The sequence below is a fragment of the Cololabis saira genome, chromosome 19 (assembly GCF_033807715.1).
Source record: "Cololabis saira isolate AMF1-May2022 chromosome 19, fColSai1.1, whole genome shotgun sequence".
Lineage (NCBI taxonomy): Eukaryota > Metazoa > Chordata > Actinopteri > Beloniformes > Belonidae > Cololabis > Cololabis saira.
Genome location: NC_084605.1, coordinates 153216 through 166139, shown reverse-complemented (window position 1 = coordinate 166139; position 12924 = coordinate 153216). Strand labels below are relative to the sequence as shown.

Below are 12924 nucleotides of genomic sequence, written 5' to 3'. Positions count from 1 at the left end.
TGGCTAAAGGCTATGCTAAGAAGGTGCCAAAAGAGGAGCTGGACCGTGGTGATGGAAAAGTATGGTACATACCACACCACAGAGTTTACCATCCCACCAAAAGAAAGATCAGAGTTGTGTTTGACTGTGGAGCAAGATATCAAGGAACATCTCTGAATGCTGAACTTCTACAGGGCCCTGATCTTACTAGCTCTCTGATTGGAGTGTTGACCAGGTTTAGGAAGGAACCTGTTGTGATCATGGCTGACATTGAAGCTATGTTCCACCAGGCCCAGGTCCCTCCTCATGACAGAGACCTCTTAAGGTTCCTCTGGTGGCCTAAGGGGGATATTCAGCAACTACCTGCTGATTATCGGATGGAGGTGCATCTGTGGGGCGCTGTTGAGCAGTCAATGGAGTGAGACGTACTTTTTTTGGCCCCTGCCAACTTCTGATAAAATTGTTATTCAATAGTGCAATTTTTCAAAAAAAAAACTATTGTTTTTGATTGCTTCTTTTCATCGACCTCCACAATATTTTTTTTCTTCATTTTTGGATCGCTTTATGATGTCGGGAAGAGGAAAAAGCCGCACGATCCAGACGCAGCTGAGTTCTCACGCAGAGGCCTCGACGCCCGAGCCGCCAGCTCAAGATCCCGAACCAGCCCCTGTTTTGGACGCTGCAACCCTGAAATTGGAGCTCCTCTCCTCCCTTAAAGAAGATATCGCTGGTATCATTAAGAAGGAGCTTCAAGAGGTTATCGGAGACGCTTTGGCCCCTCTTAGACTTGAGATGCAGTCCGTGAAACTGCAGATGGCGAGCGACAGCGCTGCCATCGATGCTAAGTTGGTTAAGCTAACGGCCATGTTGGGTGATATGGAGGGGGCCCTCACTGGGTGTTCAGATGATGTGGCTGCCATGAAACCAAGCATTGACCGCCTTACTGCCAGGGTTGCTATGCTTGAAGACAAATGTGAAGACCTGGAATCAAGATCGCGACGCAATAATATAAGGATTATTGGTGTGGAGGAGGGCCCTAGCTTGTGCTCTCCCACCGCGGTGGCTGCGCTGCTGAAGGATGCATTCTCCCTGGATAAGGAACCGCTGGTGGACCGGTCTCATCGGACTCTTCAGCCTAAACCTAAGCCCGGGGACCGACCACGTGCCATTGTGTGCAGGCTTCACTACCACGGTGATTGTGTGGACATTTTGCGGCGGGCCCGGGAGCTGCAGCGGATCAAGGTGGGAAATGTGACGCTGTCTGTGTTTCCAGACTACACCGCGAAGGTAGCACGGGCCCGGGCCGCGTTCAACGAGGTCAGGCGGCAGCTCCGTGGCATGGAAGGGGTGAAATATGGACTGTTTCATCTGGCACAGCTACGCGTTACCTACCAGGGGGCCGAAAAGAAGTTTACTTCACCAGAAGAAGCCATGGTGTAATACGTCTGCAGGGTCTTTTGACGTTGTATTATTACCATCTGGACATTTGTGGTTATTTGTGATATGCTGGTGGTGATTCAATGAGTGGTGAGTTTAACTTTGACATTACCAGCAATTTTTCCTATTTTTGTTCAGATTGTTATACTGGAGCAACACAGTATGTAACTATTTTTGCACACACTTTTTTTTTCTCTCTCTATTTTTGGAAGTTGGCGGAGTCAATTTCTTTCTGTTTTTTCGTTGACTCCTTTCCTCTTTGGGTGCTTGGCACTACCTCCGAGTTGTTCCTAGTTTATTGTGAACAACTTTTTTTGAGTATGTTAATCGCTGCTGTCTCCGTTGTTTTTTGTTTTTGGTTAAATGGAGACTCTGGGTGTATTTTTGTTTGGGTTTTTTTTGGGTGGGTGGTGTTTGTTTTTATTACCTCAGCTCACAATAGAGGTTCTGGTTTTATTTTTATTTTGTAAATGACTAGTACCAATAAAGGCCCTGGTTCAACTCCATTAGGCGCATCTTTAAGATTCATCAGTTGGAATATCAAGGGCATGGGTCACCCTGTCAAAAGATCAAAGGTTTTTACTCACTTAAAACAACTAAAATCTTCCATAGTGTTCCTACAGGAGACCCATCTTCGGATGAAAGATCATAATCGGTTGCGCTGCTCATGGGTAAGCCAAGTTTTCTATTCTGAGTTTAATTCTAAATCAAGAGGGGCTGCTATACTCATACATAAAAATGTACATTTCTCACCTAGTAACATCATAGCAGATAAAAACGGCAGGTATGTGATAGTTTCCGGGACTTTGATGCAGAAAAAAGTTCTCTTAGTAAATGTATATGCCCCGAATATAGACGACCCAGATTTTGCAAACAAATTGCCAAGTAGCCTACCGTGTTTGAATTCATGTTTACTAATTCTTGGGGGAGACCTAAACTGTGTTTTTGATCCATCACTAGATAGATCTAATCCCCGTAATCTGAATAAATCTTTAATGTCTCAAACATTTTCCCATTTCCTGACACAGAATGGCCTTGTTGATCCTTGGGGATTCCGCAACCCAACTAGTAAAAAACTCTCATTTTTTTCTAAGGTACATCACTCTTACTCCAGGATTGATTACTTTTTTATTGACTGTTCTCTGAATTCTTGTGTAGCTGCCTGTGATTATCAAAGTATTATAATATCTGATCATGCACCACTACTTTTAGATATTCAGTTGGGCACCCATAAACATAATCTTCCTTCATGGAGGTTCAACTCTCTTCTTTTGGCAGATAAAGAGTTTCGTGATTTTATTTCTAACTCAATTGACGAGTTTTTATTGTTTAATAAGGATGAGTCTACCTCATATTCACTACTCTGGGAGACGCTTAAATCCTACCTCAGGGGGCAAATCATTTATTACACTGCACTTACTAATAAGAGACGGTACACTAGGCTTACTGAACTCACTTTGGCTATAAGCAATATAGATCAAAGACATGCTTCAAATCCTACACCAGAATTATTTAAACAGCGCATAGAGGTACAATCAGAAGTTGATCTAATTTCGACTCAAGAAGCTGAACGACTATTATTACAAAGTCGTGGTACACATTATGTATATGGAGATAAAGCGAGCCGTCTTTTAGCTCATCAGCTGCGGCGTCAGGCGAACTCTCGCATCATTAGTAGTGTTCAGAATGCCCAGCGTATAATTACGACGGACCCTGGTGAAATTAATGCTGCATTCAGATCATTTTATTCTTCTCTGTACACGTCGGAATTTCGGAAAGATGCAAATAACATGTACACATTTCTTAAGGACCTTTCAAATCCGGTAATCGACTCAGAGACAGCAATGGACCTAGATTATCCACTCGGCCTGGCTGAAATAAATAATTAAATTAAAGCAATGCAATCAAACAAAGCACCTGGCCCGGATGGATTCCGTATCGAATTCTATAAGAAGTTTATAGAGAAACTGTCGCCCTTGCTTTTAGCTACATTTAATGAATCATTAGAACGTGGTACCCTCCTTCCGACTTTAACGCAAGCCTCTATTGTTTTAGTGAACAAGAGAGTAAAAAGTGCCTTGTGATGGTCGGTGCTGCTCCTGGTACTGAGACTAATCACAGACAAACACTTATTAACCACAGTAAACTGAACAAGAGAAAAGATCCAAGTTTTACTGAAGATTTTTGACTTTCTTTGAAGTGTTAACAATCATCGTAATATCAGAAAATATTTACAATATTTACTGGAACAAACTGAGGAACATTCATTGACCAAGTCAAGTTCATTTGTGTTTCGTGTTTCATGAACAAACGCTGTTATTTCCACGGTACTCTTCAGTCTCTCTCTTCATCAGTGACGCGGAGAGAAACTTTAAAAACCTGACGAAGCTGAAAACACGACAAAAACAACAGGAAAACTTGGAATGAAACGGTAACATGTAAATAAAAAGAAAACACCAGGGGAGTCATGTGACTCAGTGGAGGAGACGGCTGCTTTCCTGAGCAGCTCCGCGGCGGCAGCGTAGACTTTTATCCATCAGTACATTAGTAGTAGAAATCTCCTCCCTACTACTTTAGACGAAGGGCTTGAGGAACAATGTGGAACAAAACTCTTGGGCAGCACGTTGGCTTAGTGGTTAGCACTGTTGCCTCACAGCAAGAAGGTTCCCGGTTCGACTCCCAGGCCCAGCAGGATCTTTCTGTGTGGAGTTTGCATGTTCTCCCCGTGCTTGCGTGGGTTTTCTCCGGGTACTCCGGTTTCCTCCCACAGTCCAAAAACATGCATGCTAGGTTAATTGTTGATTCTAAATTGCCCGTAGGTGTGAGTGTGTCTGGTTGTTTGTGGGGACTGCGGGTGGAAACTAGCAATTCTGCTAAAACCCGGTGTATTTACACTGCTTAATGTAGTGTTAATTAATATGCATTGTCCCGTCTAAATAAACTTTGAAACTCAACTTCAAGTTAGAGGCTTCATTTTGATGGACTGGTTTTTAACAAGAATATAATAACAATAAAGGTTTTTTTTACTTAACATGAAATACATTAATATATGAGAGGTTTGTAGAACGCTGGAATTCAGAAACAATGTACATATTCTTCTTCATCATCATCATCATCATCATCATCATCATCATCATCATCATCATCATCATCTTAATCTTCATCACGGTCCAGTCAGAGTTTGTCCACACAAACTGGTTCTGCTTCAACTCTGAGGATGATCAGGACACGACACATCCATCCTGGACACTCATCATTTCCTGTAGAGAGAACAAGAAAGAAGAGAGCAGATAAAGGAGTGTTTTCAGAGATCCCTCCATCAGCTGTAGAGGAAGAAGAAAGAAGAGAGCAGATAAAGGAGTGTTAGCAGAGATCCCTCCAACACCTGTATAGGGAAGAAGAAAGAAGAGAGCAGATAAAGGAGTGTTAGCAGAGATCCCTCCATCAGCTATAGAGGGAAGAAGAAAGAAGAGAGCAGATAAAGGAGTGTTAGCAGAGATCCCTCCATCAGCTGTAGAGGGAAGAAGAAAGAAGAGAGCAGATAAAGGAGTGTTTGCAGAGATCCCTCCATCAGCACATCCAGGACTTCAGAGTTCAGAGCTGCAGTGGAGCAGCTGTGTGTCTGAACATCCTGGAAGGCCGTCAGCTGGAATACTCCTTTATTTCTGAATACGCGAACACCAGCACAACACTGGTCTACAACAAACATCTGGACCCTGTGATTGGCCGACTGCTGTCTCTGTGTTTCTGTCCAATCCTGCAGCCTGTCATCATCCTCGTCTCACAGCTTTATGAGTAAAGCAGCTGCTGAGAAGCTGCAGCTTCACTGGAAACACTGATCTTTGATACCAACTGGTTTTAGTAGAAAACTGCTGGAAGCAGCAGAACCGAGTCCAACCTCCACTGACCTGAGAGTCTCCAGCTGGTAGTCTGGACTCTCCACCAGATCAGAAAGCTGCTCCACATCTGAATCCTGCAGGTTGTTGTTACTCAGGTCCAGATGTTTCAGATGGGAGGGGTTGGACTTCAGAGCTGAGACCAGAGAAGAACAGCTGATCTCTGACAGACCGCAGATCCACAATCTGAATAAAGAATAAAAGATACATTACAATTCAGCATCATCATCATCATTTTACATGCTCCATACAGATGAGAATTAGAAAGGTGATGGACTTTATGAAGGCTGATGTTCATATTGATGTCACACATGTGATCAATAGTCTGCATATATTTCTCTTCAGTATTATTGACTTGACGATTAGAAAAGTCTGAGTTTGTGCTGATTTCAATAAAGTCAGTGATGAGGACGACAGTCTAGACCATGTAAAGTCCATTCATGTCACGTGTTTCTGTCCCAGTAACACGTCCGTTTGTAAATGATATTTTGGACGATAAAGTTTTCATTCCTAGAAGGACTTTGTGAGCAGAGAAAGAGTTTCAGGACAGGAGGACGTCTGTGTTTATTCAGCATTCATGAAAGACATCTCTTCTCCACTGATGGATCTGGAACTGGTGCAGAAAACTATTGTCTGATTAATACATTTGATTGATCAAGAACAGGTGCATGATGGTACAAAAACGTACAAATCTGAACCCTTACAGGGAAACCAGAACCAAATACTCATCAAAATATGGAAACTAATTGATGCTCCAGGTTTTAATGTAGTTTTTAATGACAGAAACAGTTTTTATGGAATTTGAATTCAAATATGAGTCTTTGTATGTAAATATTAAAAGAAGGTACAGGTTTATTGAAGCTGAGTTTTGATGTAAAAATTTGAACTTGGTAAAATGTAAAAACATTTCCATGTTTCTAAGGAGACATTTCTTCATCAATCAGTACATATTTGTCTTTTTAGGAGTTGTTTCAAACATTTTCTCTGAAAAAGTTGATTGAGTGACGACATAGTTTCAACACAAAGTTTCTGATGTTTCTGATTGGATGTTTTGTTGCTGATGAAGGAAACTCATCGTCTAGACAGCAGCTTTATTTCAGTTTACTTACTTCAACACACGTGTATTTATATTTAGTTTTACACACTGAAAACCATAAAAATAAATTTGTTGCACCTTATGTCTTGATGTCACCTGGATGAAATGATCTTAACCGATGTATTAAAGAATACTATTGAAAACACAGAAAATTATGTTTTTCAGTGTTTAGAGTTTTATATTTGGTAAATTTGTAATTTGTTCAAATTAAATGTAATATTAGTCAAAGGAAGCCAACGTTGGTTTGACTGATTTCAGCCACAGTAAGAAGTTATTTAGTAAATGAGCTCTATAACTCATATATTGGACGACTACACATTCAGTCTGTCCACTATTGTCTGTCAGACTCTCTCAGTTTATTAACATCTGGATGACATTTCTGAACGTATTAGTTCTAAAGTTAATTCATGTTTGTGAAGATGGGGCGGCAGTAGCTCAGGTGGTAGAGCGGGTCGTCCAATTATCCGAAGGTTGGCGGTTCGAATCCCGCTCTGTCCCAGTTTGCTGTCGTAGTGTCCTTGGGCAAGACACCTTACCCACCTTGCCTCGTGTGAATGTGTATGAATGTGTATGAATGTTGGCGGTGGTCGAAGGGGCCGTTAGGCGCGATATGGCAGCCACGCTTCCGTCAGTCTGCCCCAGGGCAGCTTTGCTACAAACGTAGCAGCTGTGGCTACTAACGTAGCTTACCACCACCAGAGAGAATGTGTATGGATGAATAATGATTTCTGTAAAGCGCTCTGGGTGCCTTGAAGGGCGCTATATAAATAGCGTCATTATTATTATTATTAAGATGTTTTATTCCAGGTTCAGACACATCTCTGGTTCTTCATTTGTTCCTGTCTGACACATTCACATGTTTAGTTTTATGTAATAAATCAGAAGAGGAAGTTTAAGATGAAACTAAAGCAGAGAAGAAGAACTCAGAGCAGTCAGATGGTCAGTGTGGATCAGTAGAAGATCAGCCTGATGTCTGCAGGTTAGTGTCAACACAACTTTCACATCAGATTCATCTGAACACACAACTAAAAAATGTCTTACTCCAGAGTCTCCAGTCTGCAGTCTGGACTCTCCAGAAATCCAGTCAGATGTTTCACTCCTGAATCCTGCAGGTTTTGGTTCCAGCTCAGGTCCAGATATTTCAGATGGGAGGGGTTGGACTTCAGAGCTGAGACCAGAGAAGAACAGCTGATCTCTGACATACCGCAGTGCTGCAACCTGAACAGAAAGTAAAACATGTTCCAGTCTCATCAGAGAAGTGTTTCTTCAAATATCAACGTTGTCATCAGGTCCATGTGGGTCACCACCGTATCTGGACTTTATAAAACAGGTTCTACAGTTTTGTTACATCCATGATGTGGGTTCCTGGTTGTTCCTCTGACATGTTCACCTTTACTGAACATCCTGAGCTTTTCTGGTCCAAGTCTGACACTAGATTAAGATGAAAACACCAACATACACACCAATCCTTTTGATTAGTGTTGATGTTCAAATATTGTTCAAAGCAGCAGTTTAGAGATCAGAAGCTGATCTAGCAACAATTATTAACACCAGAATGGATCTGTGGAGAACTGCTGGACTTTATATCATGCGTCCATTTTTATATCATTTATGCAGGATTCCTGAGGTTTTTATTTAAAGATAAGAATGATTGAACTCTGTATATTTATCAGACTAATTCAACAAATTCTGAAGTCTGTGTGAAACTAAACATCAGGTTCTGTATCGCTTGCACTTGAAAAGTCTTTGCTTGAACAAATAATGATCTGCTTGATTAAAGGATATTTCTGAATTAAACCCACACGGGAGGATCTAAGACACTTCCTGTCAGGACGATCACTTTGACGCTCCACCTGTAGCCGTCAGTCCAACCTGTCCAGGTCTGAGGCCTCGTTTACACGCAGCAACAACGCTGCTGTTTTCATGAGTTTTAGCCGTTCGTTTACACCAAAACGAAGCTCAAAGTCTCCAAAAACCATCATTCCTGAAAACTCCGGCCAAAGTGGAGATTTGCTGGTAAAGGGAGAGAAACGGACATTTAGGCTTCAGAACGTCTCATTATGGACAGAAACGTCACCAGCGTCATGTGTAGCAGCTGTGGTTACGGTTTGTTTGGCCGCTGTGATCATGATGGAAGCTGTTAAGTGATAACTGACTTCACTACTGTCTTAATGTGGCTGTTCAGGTCTGAGTCAGAACCACTCCCTGATTTCTGGCTTGGATATTTGGTTTTTAGCTTCACTACTTGAAGCTGAATGCCCACGTTTAATCTGATTTACTTGGTTCCAATTATTTCTGTTTTTATCTTCAATTAACTGAATTAAATTGTGGAACCTCCACTTTTTACTGTGATCAATGCATTTGAATACATTAAAAATTTGAATTAGTTAAAATGTTTTCTTCCATTAATGATGAATAAATGAACAATATTCATCATTTCCATGTTTTTAAGGAGACATTTCTTCATTAATCAGAACATATTTGTCTGTTTAGGAGTTTTTTCAAACATTTTCTCTGAAAAAGTTGATTGAGTGACGACATAGTTTCAACACAAAGTTTCTGATGTTCTTGTTGGATGTTTTGTTGCTGATGAAGGAAACTCATCGTCTAGACAGCAGCTTTATTTCAGTTTACTTACTTTAACACACATGGATTTATATTTAGTTTTACACTGAAAACCATAAAAATACATTATTTGTTGCACCTTATGTCTTGATGTCACCTGGATGAAATGATCTTAACAGATATATTAAAGAATAATATTAAAAACACAGAAAAATATGTTTTTTCATGTTTAGAGTTTCATATTTGGTAAACTTGTATTTGTTAAAATGAAATGTAATGTTAGTCAAAGGAAGCCAACGTTGGTTTGACTGATTTCATCCACAGTAAGAAGTTATTTAGTAAATGAGCTCTATAACTCATATATTGGACGACTACACATTCAGTCTGTCCACTATTGTCTGTCAGACTCTCTCAGTTTATTAACATCTGGATGACATTTCTGAACGTATTAGCTGTAAAGTTAATTCATGTTTGTTCAGATGTTTTATTCCAGGTTCAGACACATCTCTGGTTCTTCATTTGTTCCTGTCTGACACATTCACATGTTTAGTTTTATGTAATGAATCAGAAGAGGAAGTTTAAGATGAAACTAAAGCAGAGAAGAAGAACTCAGAGCAGTCAGATGGTCAGTGTGGATCAGTAGAAGATCAGCCTGATGTCTGCAGGTTAGTGTCAACACAACTTTCACATCAGATTCATCTGAACACACAACTAAAACATGTCTTACTCCAGAGTCTCCAGTCTGCAGTCTGGATGCTCCAGAAATCCACTCAGATGTTTCACTCCTGAATCCTGCAGGTTCTCGTTGTAACTCAGGTCCAGAAGTTTCAGATGGGAGGGGTTGGACTTCAGAGCTGAGACCAGAGAAGAACAGCTGATCTCTGACAGACTGCACCTCCTCAACCTGAACAGAAAGTAAAACATGTTCCAGTCTCATCAGAGAAGTGTTTCTTCAAATATCAACGTTGTCATCAGGTCCATGTGGGTCACCACCGTATCTGGACTTTATAAAACAGGTTTTACACTTTTGTTACATCCATGATGTGGGTTCCTGGTTGTTCCTCTGACATGTTCACCTTTACTGAACATCCTGAGCTTTTCTGGTCCAAGTCTGACACTAGATTAAGATGAAAACACCAACATACACCAATCCTTTTGATTAGTGTTGATGTTCAAATATTGTTCAAAGCAGCAGTTTAGAGATCAGAAGCTGATCTAGCAACAATTATTAACACCAGAATGGATCTGTGGAGAACTGCTGGACTTTATATCATGTGTCCAGTTTTATATCATTTATGCAGGATTCCTGGGCTTTTTATCATAATGATCCTTGTATGTTATAAAGAGTTAAAATCATGTTTTCTGAGAGCAGAATATATTAAAATACTTTACTTTTAGTAATGTGTCATTTATAATTTAGCTTAACTTGCAAACACCTAATAATTCTGTTACAACTGAGTTTATCAGTTAATATCTTACTTTTAGTTAAAGATAAGAATGATTGAATTCTGTATATTTATCAGACTAATTCAACAGATTGTGAAGTCTGTGTGAAACTAAACATCAGGTTCTGTATCACTTGCACTTGAAAAGTCTTCTCTTAACAACTAATGATCTGCTTGATTAAAGGACATTTCTGAATTAAACCCACACGGGAGGATCTAAGACACTTCCTGTCAGGACGATCACTTTGACGCTCCACCTGTAGCCGTCAGTCCAACCTGTCCAGGTCTGAGGCCTCGTTTGCACGCAGCAACAACGATGCTGTTTTCATGGGTTTTAGCCGTTCGTTTACACCAAAACGAAGCTCAAAGTCTCCAAAAACCATCATTCCTGAAAACTCCGGCCAAAGTGGAGATTTGCTTGTAAAGGGAGAGAAAGGGACATTTAGGCTTCAGAACGTCTCATTATGGACAGAAACGTCACCAGCGTCATGTGTAGCAGCTGTGGTTACGGTTTGTTTGGCCGCTGTGATCATGATGGAAGCTGTTAAGTGATAACTGACTTCACTACTGTCTTAATGTGGCTGTTCAGGTCTGAGTCAGAACCACTCCCTGATTTCTGGGTTGGATATTTGGTTTTTAGCTTCACTACTTGAAGCTGAATGCCCACGTTTAATCTGATTTACTTGGTTCCAATTACTTCTGTTTTTATCTTCAATTAACTGAATTAAATTGTGGCACCTCCACTTTCTAATGTGATCAATGCATTTGAATACATTAAAAATTTGAATTAGTTAAAATGTTTTCTTCCACTAATGATGAATAAATGAACAATATTCATCATTTCCATGTTTTTAAGGAGACATTTCTTCATCAATCAGTACATATTTGTCTGTTTAGGAGTTTTTTCAAACATTTTCTCTGAAAAAGTTGATTGAGTGACGACATAGTTTCAACACAAAGTTTCTGATGTTCTTGTTGGATGTTTTGTTGCTGATGAAGGAAACTCATCGTCTAGACAGCAGCTTTATTTCACTTTACTAACTTCAACACACATGGATTTATATTTAGTTTTACACACTGAAAACCATAAAAAGACATTATTTGTTGCACCTTATGTCTTGATGTCACCTGGATGAAATGATCTTAACAGACATATTAAAGAATAATATTAAAAACACAGAAAATTATGTTTTTCAATGTTTAGAGTTTTATATTTGGTAAACTTGTATTTGTTAAAATGAAATGTAATGTTAGTCAAAGGAAGCCAACGTTGGTTTGACTGATTTCATCCACAGTAAGAAGTTATTTAGTAAATGAGCTCTATAACTCATATATTGGACGACTACACATTCAGTCTGTCCACTATTGTCTGTCAGACTCTCTCAGTTTATTAACATCTGGATGACATTTCTGAACGTATTAGCTGTAAAGTTAATTCATGTTTGTGAAGATGTTTTATTCCAGGTTCAGACACATCTCTGGTTCTTCATTTGTTCCTGTCTGACACATTCACATGTTTAGTTTTATGTAATGAATCAGAAGAGGAAGTTTAAGATGAAACTAAAGCAGAGAAGAAGAACTCAGAGCAGTCAGATGGTCAGTGTGGATCAGTAGAAGATCAGCCTGATGTCTGCAGGTTAGTGTCAACACAACTTTCACATCAGATTCATCTGAACACACAACTAAAACATGTCTGACCTCAGAGTCTCCAGTCTGCAGTCTGGACTCTCCAGAAATCCACTCAGATGTTTCACTCCTGAATCCTGCAGGTTGTTGTTGTGACTCAGGTTCAGATGTTTCAGATGGGAGGGGTTGGACTCCAGAGCTGAGACCAGAGAAGAACAGCTGATCTCTGACAGACCGCAGTTCCACAACCTGAACAGAAAGTAAAACATGTTCCAGTCTCATCAGAGAAGAGTTTCTTCAAATATCAACTTTGTCATCAGGTCCATGTGGGTCACCACCGTATCTGGACTTTATAAAACAGGTTCTACAGTTTTGTTACATCCATGATGTGGGTTCCTGGTTGTTCCTCTGACATGTTCACCTTTACTGAACATCCTGAGCTTTTCTGGTCCAAGTCTGACACTAGATTAAGATGAAAACACCAACATACACACCAATCCTTTTGATTAGTGTTGATGTTCAAATATTGTTCAAAGCAGCAGTTTAGAGATCAGAAGCTGATCTAGCAACAATTATTAACACCAGAATGGATCTGTGGAGAACTGCTGGACTTTATATCATGTGTCCAGTTTTATATCATTTATGCAGGATTCCTGAGCTTTTTATCATAATGATCCTTGTATGTTATAAAGAGTTAAAATCATGTTTTCTGACAGCAGAAGATACTAAAATACTTTACTTTTAGTAATGTGTCATTTATAATTTGAATTAACTTGCAAACACCTAATAATTCTGTTACAACTGAGTTTATCAGTTAATATCTTACTTTCAGTTAAAGATAAGAATGATTGAATTCTGTATATTTATCAGACTAATTCAA

At 39.8% G+C, this 12924-nt stretch overlaps 1 protein-coding gene across 2 annotated transcripts in view; it reads right to left on the bottom strand.

Annotated features, from left to right (window-relative positions):
* LOC133419832 (NACHT, LRR and PYD domains-containing protein 12-like) overlaps positions 1 to 12924 on the bottom strand; it is a 211603-nt gene that overhangs the window by 178278 nt on the left and 20401 nt on the right. Inside the window, exons 9-13 of one of the 2 annotated variants that reach the window (XR_009770558.1) lie at positions 12117 to 12293; positions 9701 to 9877; positions 7450 to 7626; positions 5325 to 5498; positions 4196 to 4676 (exon numbers count right to left, since the gene is read on the bottom strand). Coding sequence is in view for 1 of the 2 variants with exons in the window: in XM_061709288.1 (XP_061565272.1) it covers positions 4670 to 4676; positions 5325 to 5498; positions 7450 to 7626; positions 9701 to 9877; positions 12117 to 12293 (712 nt within the window). In the remaining variant the exon portion in view is untranslated. Of the gene's footprint in view, positions 1 to 3567; positions 4677 to 5324; positions 5499 to 7449; positions 7627 to 9700; positions 9878 to 12116; positions 12294 to 12924 lie in introns of those variants that run through there. The other variant, XM_061709288.1, reaches the window with a different exon arrangement.